The sequence below is a fragment of the Oratosquilla oratoria genome, chromosome 6, assembly GCF_046742065.1.
Source record: "Oratosquilla oratoria isolate Oo_2021 chromosome 6, ASM4674206v1, whole genome shotgun sequence".
Lineage (NCBI taxonomy): Eukaryota > Metazoa > Arthropoda > Malacostraca > Stomatopoda > Squillidae > Oratosquilla > Oratosquilla oratoria.
In genome coordinates, this window is record NC_134782.1 from 81,197,658 (window position 1) to 81,213,388 (window position 15,731).

A 15,731-nucleotide genomic window follows, 5' to 3' on the forward strand; every position below is an offset into this window, starting at 1 on the left:
TGCAAGAGGTAAATGCAAGGGTAGTGGGTGAGGGATTGGAGATGGTTAAAAAAAATGGAGAAAAGTGGGAGATATCCAGCTGTTGTTTGCAGAGGACTGCACTTGTAGCAGGATCAGAGGAGTGATTGAGGAAGTTAGTAACAGAGTTTGGGAAGGTGTGTGAAAGAAGGAAGTTGAAGAGATGTACAATGGGAGAAAGTGGCAGCAGACTGGAAGTGAGTATTAAGGGAGAGAGACTGGAGGAGGTGGATATTTTTAAATACTTGGGTGCGGATGTGGCAGAAAAGGGAGGAGTGGAGGCAGAGGTAGAATGAAGATTGAGAGAAGCGAGTAAATGCCTTGATGGATTAAAAAGTGTAATGAGAAATAGACATCTGGGAATGGATGCTAAGAGGAGATTGTATGAAGGAGTGATTGTGCCAACAGCGCTGTATGGAGCAGAAACATGGATCATAAGAGAGGAAGAGAGAAGGAGTTTGAATGTGTTTGAGATGAGGTGTCTGAGAAGTGTGATAGGGGTTACTAGGCTGGATAGAGTGATAAATGAGGAGGTGAAGAGGAGAATGGTGGTGGAAAGGGAGTTGGGAGATAGGGTTGATGAAATAGTATTGGGATGGTTTGGACACATGAAAAGAATGAGTGAAGAAAGACTAGTAAAAGAGGTGTGGAAGGAGTGAACATTAGGGGGCGACCTAGGATGAGATGGATGGATGGGGTAAAAGATGCTTTGGAAAAGAGGGGAATGTCTGTTGAGGAAGGACAGGAGAGGACAGATGACAGGGGTGAATGGAGAATGGTTGTATATGGATGATGCTGTGATGCATGAGGTGGAATGGGTGAGGGATGTGGGGTGAGGGAGTATGTGTGAAAAATTATTTGACGCAGCCCAAAGGGATTTCTCCCCATCTTCTCCTTTTCTGCATGAGGGGATGGAGAGGGGGGTCGCCAATTTAATGAAGCAGCCTTGCTGTGGATGTGCTGTGTCTTGTGACACTGCTTCTGACCCAGGGCAGTGGGCGAGATGCAGGGATGACCTGTCATCCAGGAGGTGCCAAGATAAGAGGGAGGGAAGAGGGTGGAGGGGAGTGGAGTGTGATGGGGATGGAATGGGTGGGAGTGGTTTTTATGCCTTTGTGTTTTGGCTACCTCCCTTATAAGGGGGGAAAAAGCCTTTGGTATATGTATTTATGTACTTTCTTTTGTAGTTTTGCATCATCTGCAAAGAAGTTCTTTTAACACTCTACACCTTCATCCATGTCATTTATATATATGGCAAACATTATCGGAGCTAATACAGAACCTTGTGGGACTACACTTATCATTTCTTCCCAGGTTGGGGTTCTCTCTCTTAACTACCACCCTCATTTTTCTCCCAATAAATTTTTTTTCCATCCATTTCAATAACCTTCCTTGTGCACCTCCTGTTATTTTGAGTTTTCATAGTAGCTTTTTGTGTGGTACTTTATCAAATTATTTATATTTAGATTAAATAAGGTATTTATTACATGTTTCATCTGTGTTGACATATTCAAAAATATCTTTCTTTCTCATAATATTTCTCAGTAGTATGAGGCCTTATACTTGAATCTTTGGGGCATACAATCAAGGAGTTGGCCCCAGGCATCACCAGATCTCTGCATGCCACTGGCCTGCCCTTGAATTTCTCCTCTTTGCCCCTGGTGCTCAAAACCCATGAACTATGCACATGCATCCATCAAATACAGTACATGCCACTATGGGTTGCACTTAATATGTACACCTACCAACACAAACCAGTGCATAAAGAACTGGTGCTGTCACTAACACAAATAGATACACCAAGATTCAAAGAGACAACAAAAAGAAGTCTAGAAGAAACCAGAATTGAGACTCCACTCGGTGTAGCAAAGAAAAAGTCTTGTCTAGAGAATACGCCAAGGGAATAACAAAGGTTAGATTTATGCCGTTTTCTGGGGTTTGAAAAGGAAAGAAATAGTATATATAGAGAGTTAGAAATGGATAGAGAACCACGATATAGGAATAGGTACAATGAGAAACAGAGATACTAAAGACATTGTAGATGAAGTATTAGAACTTAAAAGTGAGTACAAGATAATGTACCAAGAAATATTGATGCTAAGGAAAGTCAATGAAGAGAACAATAGGGAGATAGATGAATTAAAAAAGGAATTAAAGCAACTTAAAGGAGAAAATGAAAGACTAAAAAACGAGGACGCAAAAAGGAATGAGACTTTGAAACAAGAAATTAAAAGCCAAATGAAAGAAATGACTGAAAAGATGGAAGAAATAATCAAAGAAAACAAATACAAGAAATTAAGAAACAGTGGAAAATTGAACAGGAAAGTCAAGAAATATCCCTAAAGAAAATAATGGAACAACAAGTCAGAGGTAATACCAAGGAAACAGTGATTCAGGTGATCAAAGAGAAAGGGAACCTAGTTAGGTACACAGTGAATAGAAAAAGATGTATAGTAATCTACGGCATCAAAGAAAAACATGATATACCTAAATATCAGAGGGAAAAGGAAGAGAAAGAGCTTGCCAAGGAAATTCTAAAAGAATTACAAACAGATGAACAAAGCTGGGATCGGGAAATCAAGGAAACCCATAGGATGGAAAAATATTCTAAAGAAAAGAAATACAGGCCACTGAAAGTTAAACCTAAGTCTCAAACAAGTGTAGAAGATATACTATCCAGAATAATGAAGTTAGCAAATAGTGAAAATTACAAAAATATCTGGATAAGAAAAGAAGTGGGTGAGGAAGAAAAAGAGAAAGAAAAAGAACTGAGGAACGAAGCAAATGAAAAGAATGAAAAAAGAACTGAAAAAAAAAAAAAAATTGGACAGTGATAGATCTGAGACTGAGAAAATGGTTTATAAAGAAAATGGAAACAAAGAAGACAGAAAGAGAAGAGGAGAAAGGAAATTAAAAATATGTTATACTTACATAGATGGAATAATCTCAGGAATGAACGAATTAAACGATTACCTGGCCTTAGAAAAAACAGACATAATGGGAAAAGAAGAAACTAAATTAAAGCATAACCTAACTTCCTATACTGTGGGACAAGGTTTATACAACTGTTGGACAAAGAATAGAAGGGACAAACAGGATGGAGGAGTTCTAATTTTGACCAAGAAAGATTTGAATGTGAAAAAAATAACTGAAGGAAAAAATAATGTAGAATGTACAAGTAGAAAGTAAACATATGAAGAGTAGAAATTTGTAGTGGTGTACGTGCCCCCCAAAACACAAGCCTGGTCAGAAAGTGATCATTCCAAATTATTAGAAGATGCAAAATACGAATTAACTGAAATACTGAAAGACAGAGGAAATACAGTAATTATGGGTGACTTTAATTCAAAGGAAATATGTTGGGAAGGGATGACAGTGAAGGGAGGGGGAGGAACTCTGGGGTAATGTCCTTCTTGACTTGACCATTGAGTACACAATGACCCAGTAGATTAGAGGATATACTAGATATAGAGGTAATGAAGAACCCTCAACATTGGACTTGATACTTATGACAGAGCCTGAAATTGTCGAAAAAATTTATTACAAAATACCGATAGGAAAGAGTGACCATGTACTATTAAAACTGGAATTGAGAGAACAAATGATCAAAGCAAAAACGATAAACATAGAATAGGAAAACTAATGTATAGCAAAACAAACTTTGAGAAACTTAAAGCATTCTTCCACAATGCAAATTGGGATAAATTCCTAAACAAAGAAACAGGGATAGAAGAAAAATGGAACATACTAAAAGAAGGTGAGGAGGAGAACAGGGGTGGAAAGGGAACTGGGAGATAGGGTTGATGAAAGGGTATTAGGATGGTTTGGACACATGGAAAGAATGAGTGAAGAAAGATTAGTAAAAGAAGTGTGGAAGGCAGAGGTGGAAGGAGTGAATATGAGGGGGCATCCTAGGATGAGATGGATGGATGGTGTGAAAGGGGCATTACAAAAGAGGAATGTCTGTGGAGGAAGGACGGGAGAGGACAGAAGATAGAGGTGAATGGAGAGAGGTTGTGTATAGATGATGCTGTGATGCATGAGGGGGAGTGGGTGGGGATGGGGGGTGAGGAAGTACGTATGAGAAAAAAAAACAATTGACGCAACCTGAAGGGATTTCTCCCCGTCTTCTCCTTTTCTGCATGAGGGGACGGAGAGGGGGGGGTCGCCGAATTTATGGAGTGGCCTTGCTGTGGATGTGCTGTGTCTTGTAACACTGCTTCTGACCCAGGTCAGTGGACAGGATGCAGGGATGACCTGTCATCCAGGAGGTGCCAAGATAAGAGGGAGGGAGGAGGGTGGAGGGGAGTGGAATACATAGGAAAAGGAATGGGTGGGAGTGGTTTCTATGCCTTTTTCTTTTTGGCTACCCCCTGTGTAGGGGGAAAAAGCCTTTGGTATATGTATGTACATACTAAAAGAAATTTATAATGAAGGAGTGAATAAATATGTACCACAAAAATAGAAAGAACATACATAAAAAGCTGGTACAACAAAAAAATATGTAGTGAGGCTAAGGACAAAAGAGACAGAGCTTGGAAAAAAATTAAAAAAGACAAGAAACCAAACAAATGGCAAACATACATCAAACTGAGAAATGAATATGTAAAAGTACGCAGAGATGAAAAGAGAAACTACGAAAAAAGGATAATAGATAAATGCAAGGAAGAACCCAAACTATTTTACAAGTATGTAAATGGAAAACTAAAAAACAAACAAGAAATAGAAAAACTGCACCAGGGCAAAAATGAATATATAGAGGAACCAGAAATGGTGGAAATTATGAACAACCACTTCAAATCAGTGTTCACATTAGAAAGTTCACCTGACTGAAGAAATCGAGAGAGAATTATCCCCTGCAATGAAAGAAATAATTGTAACACAAAGGGAAATCAGCGACCAAATTAAAACCCTTGATGTTAGAAAATCACATGGCCCAGACGGAATTGCAAACTGGATACTGAAAGAATGTATGGAAAAAACTGAAAAAATATACATTATAATTAAAGTATTACTTAAAGAAGGAAAAGTGCCACTGGACTGGAAAAAGGCAAACATTGTACCAATCTATAAGGGAGGTAATAAAGAAGACCCATCAAATTACAGACCGGTATCACTGACAAGCACAATAGCAAAAATTTGTGAAAGAATTGTAAAAAATAGATGGGTAAAGCACCTGGAAAAAAAAAACTATACTAAATCCAAATAAATTTCGATTTAGACAAGGGAGATCATGTACAAAAAATCTGATCTGCTTCTACTCAAGATTAATAGACACAATACAAGAAAGAGATGGGTGGACAGACTGCCATTCTCAACCTACAAAAGGCATTCAATAAGGTACATACATACATATACCAAAGGCTTTTTCCCCCTTACACGGGGGGTAGCCAAATAGAAAAAGGCATAGAAATCACTCCCACCCATTTCATTTCCCATATATTCCACTCCCCTCCACCCTCCTCCCTCCCTCCTATCTTGGCACCTCCTGGATGACGGGTCATCCCTGCATCCTGTCCACTGCCCTGGGTCAGAAGCAGTGTTGCAAGACACAGCACATCCACAGCAAGGCTGCTTCATTAAATTCGGTGACCCCCCCTCTCCGTCCCCTCATGCAGGAAAGGAGAAGACGGGGAGAAATTCCTTCGGGCTGCGTCAAATTTTTTCTCATACATACTTCCTCATCCCCCATCCCCCACCCACTCCCCCTCATGCATCACAACCTCATCTATACACAACCATTCTCCATTCACCCCTATCTTCTGTCCTCTCCTGTCCTTTCTCTGCAGACATTCCTCTCTTTTGTAAAGCCCCTTTCACCCCATCCATCCATCTCATCCGAGGACGCCCCCCTCATATTCACTCCTTCCTCCTCCGCCTTCCACACTTCTTTTACTAATCTTTCTTCACTCATTCTTTCCATGTGTCCAAACCATCCTAATATTCTTTCATCAGCCCTATCTCCCTGCTCCCTTTCCACCCCTGTTCTCCTCCTCACCTCCTCATTTCTCACTCTATCTAGCCTAGTAACCCCTATCATACTTCTCAGACATTTCATCTCAGACACATTCAAACTCCTTCTCTCTTCCTCTCTCATGTTCCATGTTTCTGCCCCGTAGATTGCTGTTGGCACAATCACTCCTTCATATAACCTCCTCTTAGCATCCATTCCCAGATGTCTATTTCTTATTACACTTTTTAATCCACTAAGGCATTTACTCGCTTCTCTCAATCTACATTCTACCTCCACCGCCACTCCTCCCTTTCCTGTCACATTTGCACCCAAGTATCTGAAACTATCCACTTCCTCCAGTTTCTCACCCTTAATGCTTACTTCCAGCCTACTGTCACCCTCTTCCCATGTACATCTCATCACCTTACTTTTGCTCACATTTATCTTCAGCTTCCTTCTTTCACACACCTTCTCAAACTCTTGTCACTGACTTCCTCAATCCTTCCTCTGATCCTGCTACAAGTGCAGTGTTGTTGGCAAACAACAACTGGCTCACCTCCCACTTTTCTCCATTTTCTTTAATCATCTCCAACCCCTGACCCACTACCCTTGCATTCACCTCTCGCACGACTATCCATGTAATGATTGAACAGCCAGGGCGACATAACACACCCCTGACGAACTCCCACCTTTACCTCAAACCATTCACTCTCTCCATTTCTAATCCTAACGCAAGCTCTACTACTCTCATAAAAACTCTTGACTGCTCTTAAACAGCTTTCCTCCTATCCCATATATCTGCAGTACCTCCCACAGTGCCTTCCTGTCTACCCTGTCGTAAGCCTTTTCCAGATCCATAAAAGCCCAAAAAACATCCTTACCTTTTCCTATAGCTTTCTCACATATCTGTCTTACCACAAGGTACCACATAAAAAACTTTTAAAGAAGATAGAGTCAAAAGGTGGCATCAGAGGAAAATTATTGGAATGGATGAAAGACTTCCTGAATGGAAGGAAAATGAGAGTTGTAATTTGAGAAAAATTCTCAAATTGGGAAGAAGTGAAAAGCGGTGTCCCGCAAGGATTAGTACTGGCCCCGATCATGTTTGCCATATACATTAATGACATGGATGAAGGTGTAGAGTGTTGTATGAATTTCTTTGCAGATGATGTAAAGATACTAAAGAAGGTAAAAACAGAGGAAGACTGCAACTCATTGCAACAAGATTTGGACAAGATCTGGAATTGGACCCAAAAGTGGGAAGTAAAATTCAATATAAAGAAATGCAGTATAATGGAGTTTGGAAAGAGTAAAAACAGAATATCAAAAGATTATAAAATTGGAGAAGAAAAGGTGAAAAAAGTAAACTCAGAGAAAGATCTTTGAGTGATGATTGGCAAGGACATAACACCAGATAAGCATATTAACAAGATATTCGGAGAAACCTACAATTTATTGAGATCAATCAAAGTGGTGTTTGCCTATTTAGATGAAGAAATGATAAAGAAAATCCTAACCACACTAATAAGACCAAAACTTGAGTACGCAGCAGCACTCTGGACACCCAGTACCATAAAGAACATTAAAAAACTAGAAAGGTTACAAAGAGCAACAACCAAACTAGCACCAACTCTTTCCGAACTAGCATATGAGCAAAGACTGTCCAAATTAGAACTACCAACTTTGGAACAGAGAAGAGAAAGAGGTGACCTGCTGACTATCTACAGAATAATGAAAGGAATGGAAGTTTTAGATAGGGATGACTTGTTAATATGGGACAATGGTAAAATGAGAGGACACTAAAAGAAACTAAAAAAAGATAGTTACAAAAGAAATTTAAAAAGGAACAGCTTCTCACACAGAGTGATAAATACATGGAATAAATTAGACAACGAAACAGTGTGTGCAAACACTATACAAGATTTTAAGAAAAAACTTGATGCTGAGAGATACAAAGACGGGTCACCATGAGCATAACTCCCTTCCCGTATAATACAACTAAGTAAATACACCCACAAACACACCAACAAATGAATACACCTTAAGCATAGAACCTCCCTTATAAGGTGGGGAAAGCCCTTGGTATATAGATAGGTAAATAGAAACATACAGGTAAACATTAATGGACTCACTAACAAACACTCAGAGCTGTTCCTCCTTGCCTTCCCTACTGGGTGTTGTGCTTCTGTGCTAATTCTTCTGTATATATTGTATGCTTCCCCAACAGAGAATATATTCTTTTAAGCAATAAGTTCTTTATCTTGAACCTTTTTACTAAAAATATGCTAAGTAATTATCTGCATTACATTTGTTTATTTATTCCAGGTGAAAAAGAGGCCTCCAATTTCTGCTTTCAACTTTACAACTTCTAGTGCATTGTTCCAGGCATCAAGGTCACTTATAGATGGAATCATCATTCCTGCTAATACTAGGAAGGTTAGTTGTCATATAGTTTTCTCCTTTGAGTGTTTCATATTGAGTAAAATATGCAGGGGTAATATTGTCAGAACTTTACACCTCAGTAGGGGTTGACTAATGTTAATTGCAATATACACATACACAATTCAACTTACTCTGGCAGCTTCTTTGGCCTACTAGGGTTCTGCATAAATTACTTAATTTTGTGTAGGTACTTCCTTCTATATAGCATTGTACATACATATACCAAAGGCTTTTTCCCCCTACACAGGGGGTAGCCAAAAAGAAAAAGGCATAGAAACCACTCCCACCCATTCCATTTCCTATATATTTCACTCCCCTCCACCCTCCTCCCTCCCTCTTATCTTGGCACCTCCTGGATGACGGGTCATCCCTGCATCCTCTCCACTGCCCTGGGTCAGAAGCAGTGTCGCAAGACACAGCACATCCACAGCAAGGCTGCTTCTTAAATTCGGTGAACCCCCCCCCCCCCTCCCCGTCCCCCCATGCACAAAAGGAGAAGACGGGGAGAAATCCCTTCGGGCTGCGTCAAATTTTTTCTCATACATACTTCCACACCCCCCATCCCCCAACCACTCCCCTTCATGCATTACAGCATCATCTATACACAACCCCTCTCTATTCATCCCTATCTTCTGTCCTCTCCCGTCCTTCCTCCACAGACATTCCTCTCTTTTGTAGTGCCCCTTTCACCCCATCCATCTCATCCTAGGATGCCCCCTTATATTCACTCCTTCCACCTCTGCCTTCCACACTTCTTATACTAATCTTTCTTCACTCATTCTTTCCATGCGTCCAAACCACCCCAAATACTCTTTCATCAACCCTATCTCCCAGCTCCCTTTCCACCCCTGTTCTCCTCCTCACCTCCTCATTTCTCACTCTATCTAGCCTAGTAACCCCAAGCATACTTCTCAGACATTTCATCTCAAACACATTCAAACTTCCTCTCTCTTCCTCTCTTATGTTCCGTGTTTCTGCCCCATACAGTGCTGCTGGCACAATCACTCCTTCATATAACCTCCTCTTAGCATCCATTCCCAGATGTCTATTTCTCATTACACTTTTTAATCCACTAAGGCATTTACTCGCTTCTCTCAATCTACTTTCTACCTCCACCGCCACCGCCACTCCTCCCTTTCCTGCCACATTCGCACCCAAGTATCTAAAACTATCCACTTCCTCCAGTCCTTCACCCTTAATGCTCACTTCCAGCCTGCTGTCACTCTCTCCCCCTGTACATCTCATCACCTTACATTTGCCCACATTTATCTTCAGCTTCCTTCTTTCACACACCTTCTCAAACTCTTGTCACTAACTTCCTCAATCCCTCCTCTGATCCTGCTACAAGCGCAGTGTCGTCAGCAAACAACAACTGGCTCACCTCCCACTTTTCTCCATTTTCTTTAATCATCTCCAACCCCTGACCCACTACCCTTGCATTCACCTCTCGCACCACCCCATCCATTTAAAGATTGAACAGCCAGGGCGACATAACATGTTGTACATATGTTAAATGTTGGAGAGCAAGGGCCAATTCAAACAAGTTTAAATTATAATCTAATGATTAACAATCAGTCACACCAATAATAATTGATACAATTATATATTCACATATACACAAAACTAACCATCAATCTCTTTCACACTAATAATGAATACATACATATACCAAGGCTTTTTCCCCCTTACAAGGGAGGTAGTCAAAAAGGAAAAGGCATAAAATCACTCCCACCCATTCCATCCCCGAATACACCCCCCCTCCCTCCCATCTTAGCACCTCCTGGATGACGGGTCATCCCCGCACCTTGTCCACTGCCCTGGGTCAGAAGCAGTGTAGCAAGACACAGCACATCCACAGCAAGGCCGCTTCATTAAATCAGCAACCCCCCCTCTCCGTCCCCCCATTGCATAAAAGGAGAAGACAGGGAGAAATCCCTTTGGGCTGCATCAAATTTTGCTCACACATACTACCTCACCCCCCATTCCACCTCATGCATCACATCATCCATATACAACCATTCTCCATTCACCTCTGTCTTCTGTCCTCTCCCGTCCTTCCTCAACAGACATTCCCCTCTTCCCCAAAGCCCCTTTCACCCCATCCATCCACCTCATCCTAGGATGTCCCCTCATGTTCACTCCCTCCACATCTGCCTTCCATACCTCTTTTACTAGTCTTTCTTCACTCATTCTTTCCATGTGTTCAAACCATCCTAATACTCTTTCATCAACCCTATCTCCCAGTTCCCTTTCCACCCCTGTTCTCCTCCTCACCTCCTCATTTCTCACTCTATCTAGCCTAGTAACCCCCATCATACTTCTCAGACACCTCATCTCAAATACATTCAAACTCCTTCTCTCTTCCTCTCTTCCTCTCTTATGTTCCATGTTTCTGCCCCATACAGTGCTGTTGGCACAATCACTCCTTCATACAGTCTCCTCTTAGCATCCATTCCCAAATGTCTATTCCTCATTACACTCTATAATCCACCAAGGCATTTACTCGCTTCTCTCAATCTACATTCTACCTCCACCTTCACTCCACCTTTTCCTGCCACATTTCCACCCAAGTATCTAAAACTATCCAATTCCTCCAGTCTTTCTCCCTTAATGCTCACTTCCTGTCTACTGCCACTTTCACCCCTTGTACATCTCATCACCTTACTTTTACCCACATTTATCTTTAGTTTCTTCTATCACATACTCTCCCAAAATCTGTCACCAACTTCCTCAATCCCTCCTCTGATCCTACCACAAGCCCAGTGTCATCTGCAAACAACAGCTGGCTCACCTCCCACTTTTCTCCATTTTCTTTAACCATTTCCAATCCCTGATCCACTACCCTTGCATTTACCTCTCGCACTACCCCATCCATGTATAAGTTGAACAGCCAGGGCGACATAACGCATCCTTGACGAAGTCCCACCTTTACCTCGAACCACTCACTCTCTCCATTTCTAATCCTGACACAAGCTCTACTACTCTCATAAAAACTCTTGACAGCTCCTAGAAGCTTTCCTCCTATCCCATATATCTGCATAACCTCCCACAGTGCCTTTCTGTCTACCCTATTGTAAGCCTTTTCCAGATCCATAAAGGCCCAAAAAACATCCTTCCCCTTTCCTATAGCTTTCCCACATATCTGTCTTACCACAAAGATCTGATCTACACAACCTCTACCCGTCCTAAAACCACACTGTTCCTCACCAATTACTCCCTCTGTTCCTCTCCTAATCCTCTCAATCAAGATCCTCCCATAAGCATTCCCAACTACACTTAACAAGCTAATCCCTCTGAAACTACTACATTCACACTTGTCCCCTTTCCCCTTGTAAAGTGGAACTATACAGGTACTCCTCCAGTCCTCCGGCACTCTACCCTCTCTCCAGCAGACATTAAATAACCTCACCAGCCAGTCCATCATCACTGTACCTCCTTTTATTAGACATTCTGCATGGCATCCATCCAGACCAGGTGCCTTAACTGCTTTCATCATCTTAACAACTGCCTTCACTTCATACTTCCTTATTTCTCCTCCATTTTCCTCACTCATCACGGTCATTTTCTTAGCATTTCCCACTGCAGCTATCTTTCCCTCCCTATCCTCCTTCACATTGAGCAACTCCCTAAAATACTCTGCCCATCTTCCCCTTACTGCCTTCTCTTCCATTATCATCTCTCCATCTGCACCTTTTACCATTTCTTCTCTACTTGATTCGCCTCCTCTTCCTCTCTTAATTTCTTTCCAAAACATCTTTTTATTACTTTCACAATTTTCTGTCATACTCTTACCCCATTTCACATCTCTCCTCTTTGCCTCCTTTACTTTTTGCTTTACTTCTCTTTTCTTTTCTTTGTACCTCTCATATGACTCCCTTGTCCTATTTTGTAACCATTCTGTGAAAGCTCGCTTCTTCTCTTCTACAACCTTCTTTGTTTTCTCATCCCACCATTCACTACCCTTCCTCCTATTTCCTCCTGTCCTTCTTGTTCCACACACCATCCTTGCACACTTTGTGACTCCCTCCTTGAACCATCCCCATTCCTCCTCCACACCTAGCTCTACTCTATCCTTCACTCCCTCCCACTCCTCCTTCAGCTTCTTTTTGTACTCCTCCTTTCATTCAACGAGTTCACTCTAAGAACCTCCCTACCTTTTGTCCCTTTCTTCTTTCTCCATCTATCGTCCACTCTCAACTTACCTTCCACCAAAAAATGATCTGATACCCCACTCTTTCCCCTTAGCACATGTACATCCTTAACTCTTCCTATCATAATCCTATTTACCACTACATAATCCATCAATGCTCTATCTACCACCCTTCCATCCACCACCCTCTCCCATGTGTACTTATGCTTGACTTTTTTCTGAAACACTGTATTTGCTATCATCAACTCTCTGTCTAGACACATTTCCACCATCAACTCTCCACTACAATTCTTTCCTGGAACTACACATTTCCCAACCACTCCATCAAGTGGACCATTTCCTACCCTAGCATTAAGGTCTCCCAGTACTATTACATTGACATTTCTCCCTAAATCCTCTATGCACTCATTTAAATCTATCCAAAAGGCCTCCCCTTCTTCTACACTGTTCTCACTGCCAGGCCCATATGCACTTACAAAAACCCACATCTCCTTTCCCAGTTTCACCTTCATCCACATTATCCTTGAGGAAACCTCCTTCCACTCCACTACAGGTTTACCTAACTCTTCACTTACTAGAATAGCCACCTCTTCCCTCCCTCACCCTCTCTTCACTCTTGATAACCTCCCAACTACACTCCCAATCTTACACTCACCCTTTCCTTTCAACTTAGTTTCACTCAAAGCCAACACATCCATCCTTTTTCTCACAAGCATACTACCTATCTCTTCCCTTTTACTCTCATCTGTACCACATCCACACACATTAAAAGACCCAAACCTTAGGGTGCTGGTCGGAAAACTCCCTGACCCTCTTATGCCTTTACTTTTTCTTTTAGGAATGTCCCCTGTGGGGCTACAAGGAGAAGGATGCCTAGTCCCAATCCCCATCCCTTTCTTCTCGCCTCTTACGATCCAAGTGGAAAGACTTGGTGGCAGTATTCTTTTCCCCCACACATAACTAACCAAGCAATCTAGCAATGAGTTTAGATTTTGATGTCACTCGACTGCTTAGGACAATGAAATCTCACTGGTGGGGCGACAGCAACCGGCGCTTCACAATGTCCATAGTGTTCACAATGTTCAATGTTCAAATGTTCACAACTTTTACAGAAAACACTATCACAACTCTGGCAGTCAATACTTCACAGACTTCTTGTAGCCATGTGTAATTAACATCAACGACACCTATCACTGGATTGGGGGGAGGGGGGATTCACTTGCAAAGTCGAACAATGAAGCAAAGTGACTGGTCCAGCCTGGAACTCCTCGCCAACTGTACTTCTTCCACTGGTCCAAGCTCACCTAGACGATTTGATGAAGAACGAAGTTGTGTCGGTGATACAGTGATACGCCGGCTAGGCCGTATTTTAGCTCCAGCAATCCCAACTTTCACCAGCTCTGTCTGTCGACTCTTGACTGTTCCCTTGTGGTTCTTCTCCCTTCCTCCACCCTTCGCGCTTCGGAGTTTAGAAATTTCGGAGTTTGAAGCTTCAGAGTTTCTAAGTCTTGGTATTTGAAGCTTCAGAGTTTCGAACTTCAATTACGCAAGTCGGTAATACTCTTCCAAACCACTCCGTTCCCTCCAACTGTAATTGATTTATTAGTTAATCAGCTGTTTATGTATATATATAATTCAGCCAAAATTTGTGAGTCACAAGTGATCTGTGACAAATATTTGTTTATTTTATTTATTTATTTTATTTTTTCTAATTAATGTGACCCTATATAGGATGTTGATTGAAATAGCTTTATGTACTCTAAGAAAAAACATATTTAACCACTTCCATACGGTGACGCCTACGTAGGCGTCATGAGGAGCAAGTGGGTACGCGATGATGCCGACGTCGGCGTCTTGATTATATTTATTGTAGTTGTACCTACGTAACCTCCATTCTCTCTAAACTGGCTTCATCATATTTTCTATGGTTATCAAAATTCACGGGTGAAAGAGAACGAACGATTGAGCACTGACTTTATTTTTTATAATGCAATTATTATGACGCAACATCGCACGTCGGGCAGCTAATGCTGCCAGACGTGCGATGTGCCCCAAAGTGAAGAGGTTAAACACTCCTCTCATCTCATCACCTCTGGGATAAAGGATCATCCATGTCCCACACCACACTGCTTGGGACACACTGTTCATTTTGTAGTGAGGCATAGCTCTTCCACAGCAGGGCCTGACAATCAGGCCTGGTTTACCTCTACTGTTTCATTATGAGGGTCATCAAATGATGAAGTGGCAGGATTAAACCAGCTTACAGTTGTTGGGCTCTGCTGTGGAAGACCTGTGCAACCCTGCATTGTCTTTGACCTTTGCTTTTGAGTAAAAGCTTAAAAGGTTTGACACACATGAATGTATTTATAGATCTATCTATGGTATATATCATGGGCTTCTTCCCCTTATAAGGAAGATAGCCAAGTCAAAGGGACACACTCCCATTCATTCCACACCCATCCACTACCCTTGCTTCCCACTCATCCTAGCTCCTCCTGGATGAAGGGTCATCCCCATCTCCTGCCCACCATCTGGGTCAGAAATAATGCAGCAAAACATAGCACGTCTACTGCAGGGCTGTGTCATTTATGTGGTGACCCCCCTCCCTCCTCAGAATACAATGATTATTTAGATTGGATTTGTTCTATATTTCAGGTTGTTACTCAGTGCCTTCGTATATGCCGGCAACGGCAGCAAATGGTTCTCAGTTCCAAGAATTTCCCAGTCTTCAGGATGTGAACACTCAGGTGTTACATTGCTTCAAGATATTCAGTACAGATGTTTTGAATAATTACTTGGTCTGGACATTAAAATAAAGAATGAAATTTTGTTCCAATTGTTTTGGAAGTGTTGAAATTTAAAAGTATATAATGTTTATAGATGTACAGTATATATTTTACAGGATGAGGTCTTCTTTGTGCATACTTATTAGAATAAATTTTTAACAGCTTTGCATTTTAATGAAAATTCCATGGTTGATGGTGAAATTGATCTTGTATATGGTTTCCTTTGTGGTTGTAACCCATGGCAGGAGGAATCTGTACATACTCATATTGTCACTTATTGAGGAGCTGGAGAAACCTGTTTTCTGGAATCAAAGCCTTAATCTTTTGTAACACTCACTGAAGGATGTTGATGAGATATCTACACTAGTACCATCCACTCTAT

General features: G+C 41.5%; 1 protein-coding gene across 12 annotated transcripts in view; it reads left to right on the top strand.

Annotated features, from left to right (window-relative positions):
* The window catches only part of LOC143026656 (uncharacterized), a 158,046-nt gene extending 142,530 nt beyond the window's left edge, over nucleotides 1–15,516 (top strand). For 10 of the 12 annotated variants that reach the window (XM_076187408.1, XM_076187411.1, XM_076187412.1 and 7 more), the window contains 2 exons: nucleotides 8,297–8,407; nucleotides 15,219–15,516. In XM_076187408.1, coding sequence (XP_076043523.1) covers nucleotides 8,297–8,407; nucleotides 15,219–15,302 — 195 coding nt within the window. In that variant the 3' untranslated portion in view covers nucleotides 15,303–15,516. Of the gene's footprint in view, nucleotides 1–8,296; nucleotides 8,408–15,218 lie in introns of those variants that run through there. The other 2 variants (XR_012966523.1, XR_012966522.1) reach the window with 2 other exon arrangements.
* Nucleotides 15,517–15,731: the final 215 nt, after the last annotated feature.